The 20,350-nt window shown below is 40.2% G+C and overlaps 1 protein-coding gene and 1 long non-coding RNA gene across 3 annotated transcripts in view; one reads left to right on the top strand and one right to left on the bottom strand.

Moving 5' to 3' along the window:
* Positions 1-17,203, bottom strand: part of zbtb7b (zinc finger and BTB domain containing 7B) — a 35,016-nt gene extending 17,813 nt beyond the window's left edge. The window contains exon 1 of one of the 2 annotated variants that reach the window (XM_061777853.1): positions 16,948-17,203. Coding sequence is in view for 1 of the 2 variants with exons in the window: in XM_061777852.1 (XP_061633836.1) it covers positions 1,836-1,868 (33 nt within the window). In the remaining variant the exon portion in view is untranslated. Of the gene's footprint in view, positions 1-1,835; positions 2,238-16,947 lie in introns of those variants that run through there. The other variant, XM_061777852.1, reaches the window with a different exon arrangement.
* A 147-nt stretch (positions 17,204-17,350) lies between these two features.
* The window catches only part of LOC133480162 (uncharacterized), a 36,541-nt gene continuing 33,541 nt past the window's right edge, over positions 17,351-20,350 (top strand). The window contains exon 1 of the long non-coding RNA XR_009789203.1: positions 17,351-17,506. This is a non-coding gene — a long non-coding RNA (uncharacterized LOC133480162). The remainder of the gene's footprint in view (positions 17,507-20,350) is intronic.

Below are 20,350 nucleotides of genomic sequence, written 5' to 3'. Positions count from 1 at the left end.
TTTCCCATGTGCTAGTGCATGAGTGTGTGTGAGTGTGTGTGTGTGTGTGTGTCTGTGTGTGTGATGACAGTACCACGATATCGATTATTAGTACTTCTATATCCATTACTTGCATCAAAGGTGTTAGTTGTTTGTTCAGCAATATTACGGCAAAACAACAGATTTCCTAGAAACAGTGTGGTGTGGGTGGCACATGTTCCGAGGAAGAAACCATTAAGTGGCTTCGTCAAGATAGAAATACAGATAGAAGAATTTATTTGGGATACTTGCGTCACGATGGAACCTTTCCTCTGTGCCCCATAATGAAAGTGATATAGTCCTGTCTATTGCTAACATCTTATATCATTCTATATTAACTACAAAGTACAGTTGTCTGATAACTAACAACAAACACAAGTAAAAAATAAATAAATAATGGTAAAGTCCTTGTCCATCTATTACTAACTTACGTCATGCTAAAACAAATACAGCGCCACAATTTTTGCACTTTAGTTTGATTTTCTTGAATGTATCTTCTTTTATTGACCCTTAACTCGCGAAGGAGTTAATGGTTCCCCTTTCTCAGAATCATAAATGGTCCGGTCTGATCAGGTTACGCTGTCTTTCATAAATCAGGACATGATATGCTAATGTACAAAACTATCCAAAGTTGTGCCTTTTTGCAGTTTGATAAAAATAGAAGTGTATCCCACCCCAGAATAAAAAAAAAGGAAAAAAATGGTACAGTCCCACTGCCTACCATCATCTTCCATCAACCAGGAAGTAGTCTGCTAATAGGCATATTGCTCCACAATTTTTCCCCAATTAAACTCGTGCCCTTGAACTAGATTTTTTTTATTTAAATTGTACAGTCCAGAAGTTTTCCTGTTGTGAACATTCATGAATCGATAATAATAATCATCAGCATTTTTTTAAGAAAGTCACTTTGTATCAGTTCTTCGATTCAAAATCAAAATTGGTACAGTATCAGTCTTACCCTGTCATCATCCTAAATCGTTCATGAATAGTCTGCTAACTAATAAACAGTTGGACGAATAAACATGTTGTTCAACATTTTTATTTTTCTCTTTTGCTGTTTGAGTCACGTTTATCTATTGCCCGCGGACCACTTTTAAAAAGTGGTATGGTCTTAAAGTGTGATGACACATCATCAACCAGAAAGTAACCTGCTAACTGACGTTTTTATGATAAAATGAATGTTTCCTATTTTCCTAATTGGTTGGAATGCTTACTCACTCCAGAATAATAATAATTTTTAAAAAATGGTACAGTCTTCCATGGACCAGGAAGTGGCCTGCTCACATATCAATGAACAAACTAAAGCGAACTATGATTTGTTTTCCTTTTGTCCTGTCTGGTCCTGTAGTCTTACATCATCACAAACAATTATTCAACAACTTCAATGATATTTTCTGTGTCCCATTCCTCACCCCATTCGAAAACATTGCTACAATCGTCAATGGACCAGGAAGTGGTGTGCTAATAAGCTGACAGACAAACTACGAAACGTAATTTTTTTTTAACAAGGTCTGTACTGTATTGAGAGTTATTGTTCACATTCGTGGTAAGTTTACAACTTCAATGAAAAAAAAGGTCACAAACAACTCCACAACAATAAAATGCAACTAAACTAACACATACAAGTATTTCTTGAAATAGAGAAGACTCAGAAACAAGAAATGATTGCTCACACTGTACAGTAAATGAAACCCTCCTCCACAGACAACTGCACACACACACACACACACATTGCAACACGTGTACAAATGTTTTCGTTAACTACCACTCAACAACTCAGGCCAAGTGGATGGAACGCGAAAAGAAGAAGCTCATACCGTTTGTCCTCCACACACTCGTCCTCCTCTCATGGCTTGTCTCCTGTGTCTAAGATTCACTCACGCGCTTTACACTTGACTTGTTTAGGGGGTAGTGAGAGGAGTGAATTAGTGGGACACCTCGGAGGAAAGGGAGGGGAGGAGGGAGCAAGGAGGGGATGACAGGAGAGGAGAGCTCAAGAACCTTCTTAGGACAATTTGAGCGCAACACATTTAAACTAACTAAACACACACAAACTAAAGTTCAAGTTCCTCCGGTTCCCTCTACACTGTACATTTGCATCCCACCAGGAGCAAACAAGAAAGACTCTGCCATGGACATTTTAAATCCTCATTTGCCTAAGACAGCCCTGAGCAACATCATTAAAAAAAAAAAATGAAACTTTTGTCACTTTTTGGCACTGAATTCACTCAAAACTGTACTTAATAGAACTTTAGCATTAAACCTGCAGTATCTAACATTCTTTGCAAAAAAAAAATAAAAAATTTAAAAAAAGCCTATCAGCTCGTCGAACATCTTTCTGTATTTTTCAGTATTTTATATTATAAAATATTTAATATTTAGCAAAGCCTGATTGGTTTCCCATGCTGGCTCAATTGGTGGCGTACCGAAAATGACGTAGCGGAAACGGCGGGACGGAAATAAGTAATTTTACCTAGTAATGGGCGGAGCGCGGACCCTTGTCTTTTGCCAAAAGCTCACTATAATATAATAATTACTGTGTAAAGGAAAACAACAATAATAATAATAATAATTCCTGCAAACAAACAAACCCTATTTACGAGGACCCCTTAGCTGTCCAACAAGGTGCCTGACATAAAATACACGCACCAAACAATGCATGGACAAACACAGCAATAATAGGGAATAACTCACTCTGCATTGTATTGCCAGGCATATTTTTGTCTGATATCGTCATCCCAAGGCGGCACGGTGGGCAACTGCTTAGCCCATCTGCCTCACAGTTCTGAGGACCGGGGTACAAATCCCACCCCCGCCTGTGTGGAGTTTGCATGTTCTCCCTGTGCCTGTGTGGGTTTTCTCCGGGTACTCCGGTTTCCTCCAACATCTCAAAAACATGCGTGGTAGGTTAATTGAAGACTCTAAATTGCCTATAGGTGTGAATGTGAGTGCGAATGGTTGTTTGTTTATATGTGCCCTGCGATTGTCTGGCGACCAGTTCAGGGTGTACCCCCACCTCTCGCCCGAAGATAGCTGGGATAGGCTCCAGCACGCTCGTGACCCTAGTGAGGATAAGCAATACAGAAAATGGATAGATGGATCTTCATCACAAATGCAGACAGGCTTCGATGAAAAAAGAAAACGATGACGATGAGTCTGCCATGACCGAATTCCGCACATCTTCCCGAGGACCCCTTTACAACAATTGCCTCTTCCGACAAGTCATTTTTTCCCCCCGCATTGGCTGTCCTTCAAAACTCAACTAAAATAAAAATGTAGAATCATCACACGTCAAATCGAAGCAACGGTTTCTGTTGTTGTAATATTGCTTTCCAGCGTAGGGGCGCAACAGAAGTTACATCTTATCGCTTTAAGGTCTGCGTTCATGTGTATGTGGGTATGTGTTAGGGACAGAGAGAATGTGAAGCACACTGTAGTCTTAGTTCCAGGAACATGTTAAATGATTTATTTTAATGGCATGGCTCATCCAACAATCCCACCACACACATGCACAGACACTGTCGACCTTGCCTACTTGTGATTGGCATCCCTATCTTTTTGTATAACAGTTCTTATGAATGTATCGGCATGGAGAGAAGTTACGCTATTGTATGAGGACATACAGATTTACATATGTTCAAGTCACTAGTTTTTGTGGGTGTGAACACCACATGTACAAGTACGTTAGATTCTGATGTAACTTTTTAACATGAACAGAGCAGACGTCCATGACAAATATCCCCACCACTAGTGTGCAGGGGGCACTTTTTGGAAAGTCGGGTAAAGAAACACCAAATAATTTGAATATTTCCGTTAAAAAAACAAAACAAAAATTGAAAGGATTAAAAAACTACGATCAGACAGAATTAAAATTTTTAAAATGTCAGTTTTTTTTCTCATTTAGGCTTTATACGCCACCGCAAAGGATCTAAAATAGAAATTAATATGCTGTAGACATTAACTGTTGACATTCAGCTTTAATTCAAAGTGACCTTTTCTGACTGCTGAGTTACTGCAAGAAAGTAATTGAAGACCTAAAAGCAAAGACATTGAATTTTCTTCAATAGTTTAAGTCTGTGACCTGATCTCAACCAAATAGAGCATGTTTTTTCCACTTACAAAGACAAACGTGAAGAGCCAGAACAAGCAGTAAGTGAATTCCTAGTAAAGTATCTCCAGAGACGGAAGTTGGAATTTGGTAATGCTCATGAACTCAAGACTTCAGGCAGTCATTGACTGCAAATTATTTGCATCCAAATATCAGTAACTAAGGTTATGTAACAGTTTTGGCAATGTCCAAATAATTTAGAACTCCTGAAAATGGAGTTACAAATGCATACAAAGTCTGTAATTCCTGAAGAATAATACCACATTTTTCTCTTAAATTGAAGCTTAACGTCTACACTTCAATCAAATTTTAACAGTTTTATTGTAAATCCCTTTTGGGGGGGAACTAACTATAAAAAACTGAAAATGGTCATGATCACATCGCTATAGCAACATACTGTATCTAATGGCAGGCTCAGACTTTTGCAAAGCACTGTAACATTATTAAGTGCAATTCCCCTTCCCTTAATGTTATGATTGACTGGATTTATATCTGTGGCTGTCAGAGAAACACAATGTCATTGGCATAGTGGCTTTATAAGGACATACAACAAATATAACTTTGATTGTACTGTACAACCAAAATGAACGCAATGTATGTAAAATGGCACATTAGGAAAAAGGGGGAGCAGCGACTACACATCTTAAAATTGTGAGTACACTATCCAGTATGTATCGTTGTTGCATTATTGGAGGATCAAAATAGAAACGGCTGTCAGTGTGGTGTAATATATAGTTTTACTACACATACATGCACATACACGTATGTTAAATAAATACCTCTCAGCGTCAATCAAAAGTGACTATTATAATATTTGTTAAGGAACAATGTAGCTTTTGTATAAGTTATCATTTGAGTCTAGGATTTCGTGTGTAAGTGTAAGATTTCTGCCACACTTGCCACAATAAAAGGAGAGGGGGGGAGCACAGGAAGAGAGGTCGGAAAAAGGAAGCGTCTGTGATTTAGAATGAAATGAAGGAGGGAATGCATGAACATGTTCTTAGAAATCACACATGAAAAGTATGGTATGTTTATGGGGGAGGAGAAGGGAGAAGTGGGTGTTGAGATGCTCGGGGAGATAATGAGGAGAAGAGAGGGGAGGCAAGGTTAAGACAGGAAAATCTAGTCAGTGAGGCCTTCGACAATCTGAGTTAGGGAGGAGACGTGAAACGAGCGCTTAGCAAAGAGTTGAGTTACAAGGCTAAACCAGAGGAAGAGAGAAAGAGAAGAGGGGCGACAGAAAAAGAGAAGGGAGCGCAACCGCCACGAACACATTGACACGTCGCCGCATGGCAAACGTTCTTGGCGGTGTCTGTGTGAATATGTGTGTGTCTGTGTGTATGCAGATATCAGGGGTAAGAGACATCTCAATCATTAACATCACCAAAGATATGTTTCACAATCTCTTTCAACATCTAATCAGCACATTCTTGCCCCACTGACTGTGTGTGTGTGTGTGTGTGTGTGTGTTCTTTGAGGACATGTAGGAAATTCATATTCGACAAGACAAAAACTTAATTTCTCTGTGTTTAGTTTTGATTTGATCAGTTCATAGACAAACGACATCCTGTTTCGAGTGGATGACTGTATAGGCAGGCACAGAAATAGAGTTATATTCATTATTTGTACCAATTTACAATACCTCACAATGTTAAATAGCCTTGGCCTGTATCTAAGATTTATTTAATACAGTCGTCCAACGCCCCAAAAGAGTTTTTTGTGGAAAATATACCTCTCAGAAATTTAAACCATCATCATGCATGACATCAAAAGAATTTACTGCATTTTGCTTTTTGTATGGTTTTTTTTTTTGTAATGGCACGACAAAAGGGTACCAGTGATTGGACAGAAAAAGTGTATGAAACTATAAATGGAAGTTACCGTGATATAAAAAAGGGTCTGGTGGCTCATTTCACTATTAGCAATATGAGCATCTTCAAAGGGTGAGTAGTTTTACTTGTATTATATTGTGGGTAACTTTGGAGGTTCCACTGTATATAACATAAAGTGAACATTTTATCAACCAGTTCAGGGTGTACCCCGCCTCCTGCCCAATGATAGCTGGGATAGGCTCCAGCACGCCCGCGACCCGTGTGAGGAGAAGCGGCTCAGAAAATGGATGGATGGATGGATGAAAATGTTAAACCAACAAAATTAATCATGATTTCTTAATATATTTTTTCTTTTTAATGTTGTAAGATTAATGTTTGTTTGTTTTAAAAAGACGATTTTATTATTCTTTTTTTGCTTTTTCACTTAATCCAGTGGTGACAAACTCATTTTTGTCGCAGGCCCCCTCGTAGTTATGGTTTTCCTTGGAGGGCCGTTGTGAACCCATATAAATGTGTGATCGCCTCATATTATTACATTCACACAACAAATTGATGGATAGCTAGTTTTAAGTAAAAACTGTTTAGTTCAATTTATTTTAAAAGGGGTATTTGTAACAAAGAAATGCGTGCAATATCTCAACGTTAATAAACATTTAAAAGTGAAGACAATTTGCAATGTGGGTATTATTATTATTTATTTATTTTTGCAATAAACATTAAGTCAATGCACATGATTTGCTTTCGCCAGTCACATCAAATGTTGTGGCGAGCTGCAGCTGGCCTCCGGGACCGGACCTAAACAGCACCCGACTGAGCAAAAAAAGTGGCTTAGGTACAGTATGTCAAAATTAGGACCCATTTTTGATAATACTATATATTTACATAATTTACTGATCATGTAGTGGTGATAGTACAACCCCAATTCCAAAGACGTTGAGACATTGTGTTAAACATAAATAAAAACAGAATACAATGATTTGCAAATCATGTTCAACCTATATTTAATTGAATACACTACAAAGACAAAAGCTGGGACAGGGTCATGTTTACCACTGTGTGACATCACTTTTTCTTTTAACAACATTCAATAAATGTTTGGGAACTGAGGACACTAATTGTTGAAGCTTTGTAGGTGGAATTCTTTCCCATTCTTGCTTGATGTACAGCTTCAGCTGTTCATCAGTCCGGGGTCTCCCTTGTCGTATTTTACGCTTATATATGCGCCACACATTTTCAATGGGAGACAGGTCTGGACTGCAGGCAGGCCAGTCTAGTACCCGCACTCTTTTACTACGAACCCACGCTGTTGTAACACGTGTAGAATGTGGTTTGGCATTGTCTTCCTGAAATAAGCAGGGGTGTCCATGAAAAAGACCTTGCTTGGATGGCAGCATATGTTTCTCCAAAACATGTATGTACCTTTCAGCATTAATGGTGCCTTCAAAGATGTGTAAATTACCCATGCCATTGGCACTAACACAGCCCCATATCATCAAAGATGCAGGCTTTTGAACTTTGCGCCGATAATAGTCCGGAGGGTTCTTTTCCTCTTTGGCCCGGAGAACACGACGTCCACAATTTCCATTAACAATTTGAAATGTGGACTCGTCGGACCACAGAACACTTTTCCACTTTGCATCAGTCCATCTTAGCTCGGGCACAGAGAAGCCGGCGGCGTTTCTGGGTGTTGTTGTTAAATGGCTTTTGCTTCGCATAGTAGTTTCAAGTTGCACTTACGGATGTAGCGCCGAACTGTATTTACTGACATTGGTTTTCTGAAGTGTTCCTGAGCCCATGTGGTGATATCCTTTACACATTGATGTCGTTTTTTGATGTAATGCCGCCTGAGGGATCGAAGGTCACGGGCATTCAATGTTGGTTTTCGGCCTTGCCGCTTACATGCAGTGATTTCTCCAGATTCTCTGAACCTTTTGATGATATTATGGACCGTAGATGATGAAATCCCTAAATTCCTTGCAATTGTACGTTAAGGAACATTGTCCTTAAACTGTTCGACTATTCTCTCACGCACTTGTTCACAAAGAGGTGAACCTCGCCCCATCTTTGCTTGTGAATGACTGAGCAATTCTGGGAAGCTCCTTTTATATCCAATCATGGCACCCACCTGTTCCCAATTAGCCTGTTCACCTGTGGGATGTTCCAAACAGGTGTTTGATGAGCATTCCTCAACTTTCTCAGTCTTTTTGCCACCTGTCCCAGCTTTTTTGGAACATGTTGCAGCCAAATATTTTGAAGATTTTGTTTCTTTTATTTACAGTGAATATTGCCATACAAAAAAAAAACAACATAATAAATGTTCAGAAAATACATTTTTGATGAGAAAGTTCAATAATAAGGTTGCTTTAATCAATTCAAGACTGTCTGAGAATACTTAAACCCACCGTGCAAAGATGCAAAATTATTCATTTCACCTGGGAGGACTTGTGAACGGTCATGTCATGTGTGTTGCGAGGAGCAGCTAACATTAGCCTTTACTGCTGTCTGCTGCCTGTCACTTCTCTACTTGTTGCTCTCAGACAGAGTCCGTTCAATGCGGGAATACTACAACTACAGAATGTTGTTGTGAGAGGTTGAATGAAGAGAGGGAGTGGTGAATCAGATCATTAGTGTTTGAATCAAAACATAAGAAAACTGGCAACGGTGTTGATCCGTTTTGTTAAGTTCAAATTGATTTGCATGAATGTCTGATTTCATTGAAGACTAAAGAAATCAGAAAGTATTCACATTTCAGACAGCCTCTGAAAATAAGATGATTTTTACTAAATATTTGAAAAATGGTTCAAAAACTTTTCACCTCCTTTCCATTTTGTGTGCAATAAGCTTGCTGCCAAGAATGACGTTGTACTAACTGAACTGTTTTGTTCAGTGTTGACATTGGACATTTAATTATCAGGCAACTTATGCTTTACATTAACCAGAATGGCAGTCTTATCATTTAACTCTTTGGCAACTGAGGAGCCGTTAAATGCAAGAGGATGATCATATGCTCATAAAACTTGGCTTACTCCTGAACAATTTGCCCCAACACACACACACACACACACACCTGATATGATGGCTACGCCCCTTCCACACACCCAACCGTGCAGCTCCACCAAAACCTCAGAATCTGAAACACCAAGTGTGCTGTTTGAAATACAGCAGCAACATATTGTTATTGTTACCAACATTATACTCTCTTTTTTAAAGACCGAGCCATCACACAGAGATATTGAATGCGTGACAGCTACACTTATGTTTTTAGTTCAGTTTTTTTACTGACTTGGTGTCATGCACCATTACAGGTGCTCGGTCCACATGGGCTTATAACACACAAAAATGAACACTAGGGACATCCGCAAATATATCAACTAAAGAGTATCCTCTTGCGTTGCAGCCAAGCACTTAAAAACTGAGCCAAATAAAATGGCTTATACTTGAACAAATACTTGGGTCTGTCTTCATCTGACACTGCAAACAAAAATACAGCTACATCAGACAATTTAGAAAATAATTGTACCCTCAAATCCATACAAAGGACAATAAAACAAAAACTACAGTTTATTTTCAATATCGTTTAGCTGACACAAACAACATGTCGTCTCCTCCTCTGTGGAAGCGTCCTATCTCCAGAGCCAGAGGCAGAGTACCAGACCTCAACTGAGCACACATTGATCTCTGAGTTCTGGTCAGGTTCAGTGTGACAAACAGCTCAGGACCAAAATGATCTTTTAACAAAATAAAGGTCCTCGGCTTCGGTTTACACAAGACTTCATTTGACCATTTGTGCTTGTACGTACATTTCAAAATAAAATTCTAATTTTCAAACTAAAATTTCTCTAACATTACATCTCAACTTATTCCTATAGATAAACTGTAGATCAGCATCAACAAAAAACACAAATAATCCATTTGCATGCTCCAAGTGTATTAATTAGATAGATCCCAATTAAATATGCGTTTAGTTAATCTCATGTCTGACATATTAATTAACCTATTCCATAAACGTACCATACCACAAACATGTCTCACTTCATATGGTTCCCAGCCCATGTCTCCAGAGCTAATTTAGGAGCATTTTTAAGTACACCTCGGAAATATCTTAATGCTCTATATTGAACTTTTTTATAGTGAGTTTGTTTACAGTAATCCCAGACCCCGGCACCGGAATCCAATACTGGATGGACAAACACAAGATTTTAACAGTTCAGTGTTGGTATTGCACCCCAGATCACGACTTGCCTTAACTTTATTTATAACAGTACACAGTGTTAACTTTATTTATAACAGTACCTGTTAGAGTAAGTGCAATAAACTCTACCAGCGTAAAAAAAAAAAGAATAATTAACTTTATTCCGCAAATAAATAAGGTGGGTATTTAAATTGAAATAGAGAGAGAGATTGGAGTAAGATTAATTTAAATACAAAATGTTTCTTTTATCTGGTCAAAAAGAAAAATGAATGAGCAGAAATTAAAACCAATAATATAAGATAAAATCACTGGAAACAAGATGTAGAATATAACAGAAACAAGAAATAGAAATAATATATGTGCTTTTGTCATATTCTGACAAAATGATAGAGGGGGGGGCAGAGATTGGTTTAAGGTGAGGTGGGGGGCCCTCAGAAGGCGTATCTATAAGGGCCCAGAATATGGTGCTACGCCCCTAGCTACTGCCGCCCCAATTTATCGCATATTTTTAAATCTCGACAATAAAAGAGCGTAACAGAACGTATTACAAATATATTAAAAAGCCAGCATGGCTGTTAGATGTCACAATAAGTTGCCTCATCACTGGGAGGGTCTCAGCAACTGCTGCTGTCATCCTCACAAGTCAGCTGACTAATTTTAGAAGAACATGTTTCAAATGCGCGCAGACACACACGCGCACACACACACAAAACAAATACTGCAAAGTTAACTGATCCCGATCAGTTTCCTTTTCCTGTATTTGGTAAAGGTGGTCGAGCACTTGCAGTGAAGGAACGATACATGAAGACACACACTACACAAGTTAGAAAAGAAGATGATCATACTACATGTGCGACACACCTTCCTCAGGATTTATCACATGGTGGCACTGACGGCAGGGTCGGGAAAGATAATGCTCTTCCTGTTAATCTGTGAATTGTGTCCCCAAGAAGGAACTTACTGTCTTGACTGACTAATCCGGGGAGGAAAATGATAGCGACCAATTAGAATTAACTAATGGAGGGTGTGAATCGCAGAGTCACTCACAATGTGCTATTATTGCAATATTTCACAAACGATAACGTTAATATCATGAAACAGTGATTGTGCGATAACCGCTATATTGAAGAAAAAAAACATCTACGCTACATCAAATAAGCAAAATAATGTAAACACTGAGTTTTTGATGTCAACTGGTGCCTATTTTTGTTTCGCTAACACAATAAAAATGCATTGAATCGGTTCACATACAAAATGTGTAGAAGATGCACATTATACACAGAGTATACAAAAATAAATTAAGAAACAATTATACAACAGGCGGCACGGTGGACGACTGATTAGCACGTCTGCCTCACAGTTCTAAGGACCCAGGTTCAAATCCAGCCTCGCCTGTGTAGAGTTTGCATGTTCTCCCCGTGCCTGCGTGGGTTTTCTCCGGGTACTCCGGTTTCCACCCACATCCCAAAAACATGCGTGGTAGGTTAGTGGAAGACTCCAAATTGCCCGTAGGTTTGAATGTGAGTATGAATGGTTGTTTGTATATATGTGCCTTACAATTGGCTGGCGACCAGTTCAGGGTGTACACCGCCTCTCGCCTAAAAGATAGCTGGGATAGGCTCCAGCACGCCCGCGACCCTAGTGAGGATAAGCGGTACAGAAAATGAATAAAGGAATGAATGAAGAAATTATACAACAATAGCATTATTATCCCCCAATTCATGTATTCATTCATTTCAACTATTCAGGGACAAGAGTGAGCTGCAGCCTATCCCAGTTGACTTTGGGCAAGAGGCAGGGGATACCCTGACTGGTCTCCAGCCAATCTCAGGGCACATAGAGTATTGACAAAGCACCTGACGCTCAAGGATTACAATGTGTATTGCTGGTTGTCAGTCTTTGATGCTTGTCAAAACAAAATGAAGAGAGTGGCAGGTTAAACCCAACCTAATAAAACAACTTTTTGCTGGTCGCTTACATGTTGTTGACAGTGCATGGGGGAGAATATGGAGCTTCATATCACGTTGAAATGTCAAAATCTCCGTAAAGTGTAATATTGGAAGATTACAACATGTACACGTATTTTGGAAGCTAATGTACAGCAATATTGTACAGGAAGACCAAATTGCAATATTGATATTTCCCACCCCTACAACCACAATGTACAGAAGAAATCAAAGGGGTATTTTTCTTCCTCAGAAAGGGGACAAAGTGCAGCTCTGTAGAGTTCTCCTTAGACTTGTGACAAAGTGTGGGTCACTTTCAACTGTGGGGGTGTCTTGCTCCTCGTGTTTGGGTGTTTCTATCTTCTCACTTTCCCTGAAGTTCAGAAGCGCTATCTGTCTTACTAGAAGAGTTGAATCACAGTCTGCGGAGGAGTTACAGGAGTGCGGTGGTCGAGAGCGCGGGAGGTACCTCTGAGGCGCCCCGTGACTGGAAATGAGGAAATGGTAGACGCACAACTTCCTCTATTGACACACATTGAGTGGGGGAAAGACTCAACCGTAGCACAGTGGACTGAATCAACACCCCCCCCCCCCCCCACACACACACACACACACACATACATATACAAACTCAATCAGCACCTGTTAGAAATGCATTATCCATCACATCGCTTGGCAAGGACAGATGACTTGAAAAGATGAGAATAACTCTTTTTCTTGGAAGAGTGTCCATGCATGTATTAATATAACCCGCATCCCAAATCACCGCTTCAGCACTCCACAGACACATGGTAGTCACCAGTCCAGTCACCAGCAGAATCACAGGATTTGTTACAGCATGCTGCCCAAGCGCAAACACTCAGACACAAACACTCACACATGCACACTGGCTTTTGCTCAGTGGAAATTTAAACATACAGTTATGTTAATGGAGTTCTCATTTTTTTGGAAGTACAGTATTGTAGAGGTAATACCTCACTCTTTTTATATGCTATGGATGGGCATAATTATCAATGAATTGCGGAACTGATTGTCGATCAATCACGTCTTGAAGTAGCTGAGGCAAAATGGAGTTTGTTGTCCAAAGAAGAACAACATGACATCAGCAATGTGAAGTTCAGCTTCAGCCAACCTGTGGCACAACTCCTCCCGGAAGCATTATTTTGCTCAGTACAACATTGGCAGGGAAACAGGAACTCAGGACATTCAGAGAGAGAGACTTTCCCATCTCTTTAAAAATAATATTGAAACAATTCATGGATTAAATGATTGTTAGAAATTTCTGCATAGCTGCTCTACCAAAATGTGTCCACCTCTGCTCCCTTAGATGGCACTGATCCCCTTTTAGCCTTTTTAGTTTTGGGCTTTTTCGCGTTGAACAATTATGTCAAAGAAGCTAAATATATCAACATCATCTGAATGATGATTCAGTGTTGTATACCAGCTGTCCTCATTGGGGTCTTGCAACAGCTGGATACATCCTGGACTGGTCGCCAGTCAATCACAAAGAACCATTCATAATCACGTTCATACCTTGGGACAGTTTTGAGTCTTCACAAGTCAACAATATTGACCAGCAAGAAAATTCTAACTTTAATAAAATAATAACTGACAACATTAGAGTGAAATAGAGATTACTTTAGAATATTTAAATGTATATTTAATCATTAATATTAATTTAAATGGAATTAGATTTTTAGAATTTCAGCTTTTAGAGTGCATTTATCATATGTGACAGATGGAGCTTTGGGTGACACACAGAAGCTGTTGTAAAATACAGAAAAATGTATTTTTAATTTTAACACATCATTCATATTTTTTATTTTAATAAAGCGCAATTATCTATCATAAACAATTATAATAAATGATGAAGACTCAAAATATACGTATTTGTTCAAATGCACAGCTTTTTATATGGCCACTAAAGCCTTGTGAATCATTAAAGTAAGCATAACAATAAATGTACGAGTGTAGTTTTTGGATCAATTCCTGGATCGTCTTTAAAAGCTGAGAGCGTGGGCTGCCCTCAAACCACACAAGAGTTAACTTCCAGGCTGCCTATGAAATATTCAAGTGCTCCACCACTTTATCCATCTCCACCGGCGGGGTTTTGTTTTTTCAGGCAGCCCTGGCCCTGCAGCAGAAGCCCCGCCTAGTCCACATAGCCATGGCGGTGAAATGAACGCATTTGAGTGTGGCCAGCGTAACGCCGGCACAGAAAGCCACTCTTTTTCACAGCTCATCTTGATCATCAAAGCACAGAAAAACAACAAAAACAAGATGATTGGCAAGGGTTCAATATTAGGAGTGGGAGGGGTCACATGTCTTCAAGGCTAACAAAAGTCTCATCTCTGTCATGAAACTGTAACAAGGGAAACAATTATGCCTCTTGTCCCCATTTATACATTTAGTCATGAGCGGTTTCAAGTAAAAACCGGAAGCTTACCAGGCCATAACATTACAGTATATACAGTGCACTCTAATGAGATGCAATACAAGAGCTATATCTACAATTGTTTTAACTGATTTGACGCTGTAAGAGTGGTATTTATTCAACAATATGTTTATCACGTTAGTTGTGTAGAACAGCAATGACTCACACCAAGAGTTGTTTCTAATATTTGGATCACCATATTTAGCTACAGCAAGTTAAAAAAAAAAAACAACAACATTAGAACAGCAAAACATTAGAAATAGAGGTGTAACAATTAATCGACTCTCTAATTAATCGACCACAGGGGTGGCTGTGGCTCAGTTGGTAGAGCGGGTTGTCAAGTAACCCAAGAGTCCGCAGTTTTCGAATGCCGGCTCCGACTATCCGCTGTAAAAGTGTCCTAGGGCAAGCCATTGTCCCCTAAATTGCTTCTAGTGGACCTGGCATGGCAGCAGCCACCCATTAGTGTATGAACGTGTGTGTGTGTGTGTGTGTGTGTGTGTGTGTGAATGTGAGCCTCTGTAAAGTGGTTTAAGCACCATGATGGTGTAGATAAACGCTATTAGGGCTGTAACTAATATTATTCTAATAGTTGATTAATTGGTTGATTACTTTTCAATTAAACAATAAATGAGATTTTAAAAAACTTTAATTTCCATCCCTTTATTCAAAAACAGGAGACTATTTTAAATTGGGAGTACAGAAAAGAGCACGTTGCATGCTCCAAAGTCGAGCCAATATACCACGACACCATCAGTGAGACACTAAAAGGCCATACATCTAAAAGAGAGTCTAATTTTTGTGGACTGATTTTGCAAACCAGCCTTACATAATTTGTGAAGCTGTGAGCCAGCATGAATATTACATTATTAAAAATCATGAGCAGTCTGTGTTCATGACTTCTACCTGCTGTCCATAAACAGCGGAGAGAATGACTTGTTTTCCGTCTCACTCCCTTTTGTTGTCGTCTCAGCTGAGTTCATACAACCTGAATAAATAAATAAAACTTTGTTTGAGAATTTTATTTATTAATTTCAGCTCTTTTAAATAACATAAAATGAAAAAAAGGTGGCTATGATGGCTGTGAATACCAACAACTGGTGTATACGATAGTAGACTCACTCTCACATGATACATCTGTAACTTGGGGATTGGAGAAGTGGGGTGATTCTACTAAAGTAAGCCAACCACATCCTGTATCATCTTAACAGATAACGTCAGTAGGGTCAACACAAGCCTTTCTAAGCTGTGTTTATATATTCAGTTTATTTTTAATTGCGTTCCGCTTCAGTAGACAGTGTAGGCCATGCTATAGAAAGCACAGGCTGCTTCAGACTCCACGTACTGTATGATGGTGATGAAGTGATGAAAAAATTGCTTACCAGTGATGGGATATTGTGATTTCCTAGGAATGTTGTGTCATTTAAAAATGTAAACATTTTCTGAGATTTATAGTGTTGCGTCTTGATATTTTGCTACCTGGTTAAATCATTGTTTACCATTACATACAATTTACAATTTGCCACTGAGTAACCTCCGATTTTTGTGATACATCAAGGTTTACTCATGTGGTTCTTGGGGGCTACCCGGTGCCTGTGGGCAGTATATTGGTGAATCGTGCCTTAAGAGTTTTCAGTTTGTTGGGATTTGTAGTTTACAGATATTGCAAACCTGCACTGCATCGCATTTCAGATATTTTGACCTGAGCTGACACAAGGAAGTCAAGTGAGGTGGTACTGTACTTGCATGGGCGTCTCTAGACTGAACCAAACAAGCCGTGTGTGTGCCCAAAGCAGGGGAAACCAAGCCAGTCGAGCTTGTTGGGCCGGTCTGTCAGAGGGGCGAGCCAGCCTCATCTACCTCTGTAATCACACACACAAGCCCACTTGCCTCCCCACCCCGTCAAGCATGCGCCAGTGCACAAAACACAGGGTGTGCCCCAGTTATGAAGAGGATAGTGATGAGGATGATGGGGAAGAGACCACCCACTGACATATGGCTAAATCCCCCTGCGTGCACGGCAGGCAGGTGAAGTGCGTGGGAGCAGGTTAGGGTTTGGATATCAGCCCACGTGTTCTATAATTAGTAAGCACACAAATGGACTCCGTGACCCCTCTTCTCTCTCCACCTTTCACCTGGCCAACACACGTATGCTCCAAACTCACGCTCACACCACGCAACGGAGTACACGGCCTCTACGTGGGGAATAGTAAATGGAGTAAATGGAGCCGTGACGTGGTTTGCGAGTCCTCCCGTGACCCCGTTCAGAGGCTGAGGAGGAGGAGGAGGAGGAACGGGAGGGAAGTTACGGCGCGGACACGTACATACATACATACGTACGTACAGGACATAAACATATATCCACGCGAATGTATATAACCACAAGCAAGGTGTTCGTGTTTAATGTTAGGGCTCACCTGTGTCACCTGTCCTGTGACTCGTCGCCTCCCACCGCTCACTTCCTGGTTCCTGTGGACCCACACTGCCTGCTTTTTCTTGTTCGTCAGTTATTTGTTATTATTATTATTATTATTTTAAGATTTCCTCCCACTCTTTCACTTCGTGTCACAAGTTGGTCCGACGGTGTCGTCTCCGCACCGCCGGTCAAAGACTCCACCCCCTCGCCGGTGACTGCCTCCTCTGGCCCACTCTAGCTCCTCCAGCTCCGCCTTCCGAGAACCAGGAAGCGGCTTGGCCTACTTTAAACCCAGCTCGGCGCCGATTGGCTTCGGCGGCGTCGGAGAGGAGCGAGCCGGCAGCGGTGGGGGGCAGGACCCCGGGACAAGGGGAGGGGAGGGGAGAGGGAGGGTGTCCGATTGACAGGTGGGCGGGATAGAAGCGACGAAAACGACTTTTCAACGCTATCAATTGTATCGCAAATGACAACATTATTTTGTAAAATTGACTTACAGGTTATAAGACCAAGTGGTTGTCATATCAAATGGGAAGTGTCAGGAGGTTAAACGACAACAACAGGTATGTTGCTATGTGTTACTGGTTAGCTACTATCAAGGTATGAGTGTAAAATTTCAAAGATTAATTGAGACAGATGTTTTGAAGACGATTCCAATGATATAAGTATCATTTTCCTGCGACAAATATTAGGAAACGTATGACTCTTTAAAGTGTGTGTGCAAATCAACCAATTTACATTACAATTGGCAGAAGGATAGTAAAATATATAATACAGATTTTTTTTTATGGATATGAAAAATTATTTTGATCTGGAAATATCTGAGAATTTTGTTCTACTATACTGGTATGATATCTTTTTTTTTTTTTTAGTAAAATAACATTTTCATTTTCTTGTAACGTTTTTCCCAAGGAGTTCTTATTTATTGTTCTTAGCCGCTTCTCCTCACTAGGGTCGCGGACGTGCTGGAGCCTATCCCAGCTATCATCGGGCAGGAGGCGGAGTACAGCCTGAACTGGTTGCCACCCTATTGCAGGGCACATATAAACAAACAACCATTTGCACTCACATCCACACCTACAGGCAATTTAGAGTCGTCAATTAACCTACCATGCATGTTTTTGGGATGTGGGAGGAAACCGGAGAAACCCATGCAGTCACGGGGAGAACATGCAAACTCCACACAGGCGAGGTCGGGATTGAACCCTGGTCCTCAGAACTGTGAGGCAGACGCTCTAACCAGTCGTCCACCATGCCAGCCTTCCCAAGGAGTATTAGGGCCAAAGTAAAAAGGAAGACATTTACAATTATGCAAGATTAAAGTCCCAGTCTTACGAGAATCATGTTGTATATTTTCGAGAGAAGTGGTATGGTTTCAAGGTTAAAGTTATAATATTGTAAGAGAAATTATGGATATTTTTTAGATAAAAAGTTGGATATTTTCAAGATATAATGTAGTATTTCAGATTTAGAATTTTTTTCGAATGTAATATTTCAAGTTTGATGAAGGGAACATCCAACTGCATCCGTCCATCCATTTTCTGAGCCGCTTCTCCTCACTAGGGTCGCGGACGTGCTGGAGCCTATCACAGCTGTCATCGGGCAGGAGGCGGAGTACACCCTGAACTGGTTGCCAGCCAATTGCAGGGCACATATAAACAAACAACCATTTACACTCACATCCACACCTACAGGCAATTTAGTGTCGTCAATTAACCTACCATGCATGTTTTTGGGATGTGGGAGGAAACCGGAGTGCCCGGAGAAAACCCACGCAGGCACGGGGAGAACATGCAAACTCCACACAGGCGGGGCCGGGGATTGAACCCTGGTCCTCAGAACTGTGAGGCAGACACTCTAACCAGTCGTCCACCGTGCCAGCCGAATAGCCAACTTTTTATCTAAAAAATATATCTTTATCTCGTAACATTACGGGCTATAGACGGAGCGCAATTGCTGGGGTAACCAGATTTCTGTGCAAACTCAAGACTCGTTGCGGGTTTGCCAATTTGGCAGATTACGCCAAGCCGGGCATTCAGGTGCAGCGAGGGTGTCCTTTGACATGCGCCCAACCAAGTGACAGTTTGGTGGCAGAAAGTCGGTCTATACTTATGCCTGCTGAGACCACGCCTAAATCTTGGCCCAGCTGGTCTAACGTGATTTGGACATTTTCTGTTGCCACACCGGCCAAAAGCAGTGGCAATGCTCCAGTCACGCACGGATCGCTGCGGTTACGCATCGTCCTCTTCAGAACAGAAATGTCTCCATGCGAGACTGTCATTGCACAGAATTTTAAGGGAATGAGAGAAGCTGTTTTGATTGGTGTTGAATGATGTCAGCTGTGTTCACACCGACAGCGGGACAGGCCGCCCTGTTTTAAATACGCCGACTTGTGCACATCTGCAAAATGACCAAAATCCAGTGAAACCCGACTTTGCGCAGATTTACCCCAGTCACGAAAATAAAGTCATCTGTATTTTTTTTTCTTTTCATTGTGGCCCTAATTTTCCTTCAGTGTGGAATCCTCCTTTCAGTGAAATCCCCTGGTCTGTATTTTCAACACCCCTTACTTATAGGTACAATAAAGTAACCTGTAACAAATTTTGTGTGCAGACCATTTTTTTGCAATGAGGAAAATTTTCACCAAATACAAATATCCATACGTATATCAATTTATATTGTGTATTTCCCCAAAAATATTCAATCAAAACGTCTTTATTTATTTTTTAAAATCTGATTCAGGAGTAATCTAAAAAGTTGTTATTTTACAATCATACCAGGGAAAATACACCCTGTAGATACTGAGATTAACTTTAATCTTTTAGGATATGTCATAAAAAAAACAAAGCATAGGTGGCAACAGATTAAAAAGACGAGTCTACTATTAACTTAAATCTAATCCTCTTAAATAATACACATGTACAAGTATATAGAGAAAGAAATGTTCCATTCAGAAGCGTCGTGTTAAATGCAGCCAATTGAGCGTCTGTTTAAGTGTTCTTGAGTGGGAATCTCTGCTTTTCTTTAAGTTTGAAACCATATCCCACTTCTTGGTGGGTTCTCAAATGAGGGTGCAGGAAGTCTATATATACTTTTTGTGGTGAGCTCCACCTGGCCACTTCTTTACCCCCCCCAAACCAAAATCTCTACTTGTTCTGCAGTTGTGCTACCAGACACGTATACCAAGCTCTTGTTCCGATCCAATGCAAAAGTGACTTCTAAGTTTTCTCCTCAAAAGTTTTGATTATTATTTTCTAGTGAGGGTTTAGCATAATTGACACAGAACAGAACAGAAGTGTGACACTTTCCTGGCGGCACACTGTTTAAGTTAATATTTTTTTTAGAATTTTGTTTTGCTTCCAAAACCCTAAGAGTAACACATATATTTCCAGGTTCTGGATAAAACT

The sequence above is a fragment of the Phyllopteryx taeniolatus genome, chromosome 6 (assembly GCF_024500385.1).
Source record: "Phyllopteryx taeniolatus isolate TA_2022b chromosome 6, UOR_Ptae_1.2, whole genome shotgun sequence".
NCBI classification, from domain to species: Eukaryota; Metazoa; Chordata; class Actinopteri; order Syngnathiformes; family Syngnathidae; genus Phyllopteryx; species Phyllopteryx taeniolatus.
Note: the sequence above shows the minus strand (reverse complement) of the source record. Positions and strands in the feature narration are given on the sequence as shown.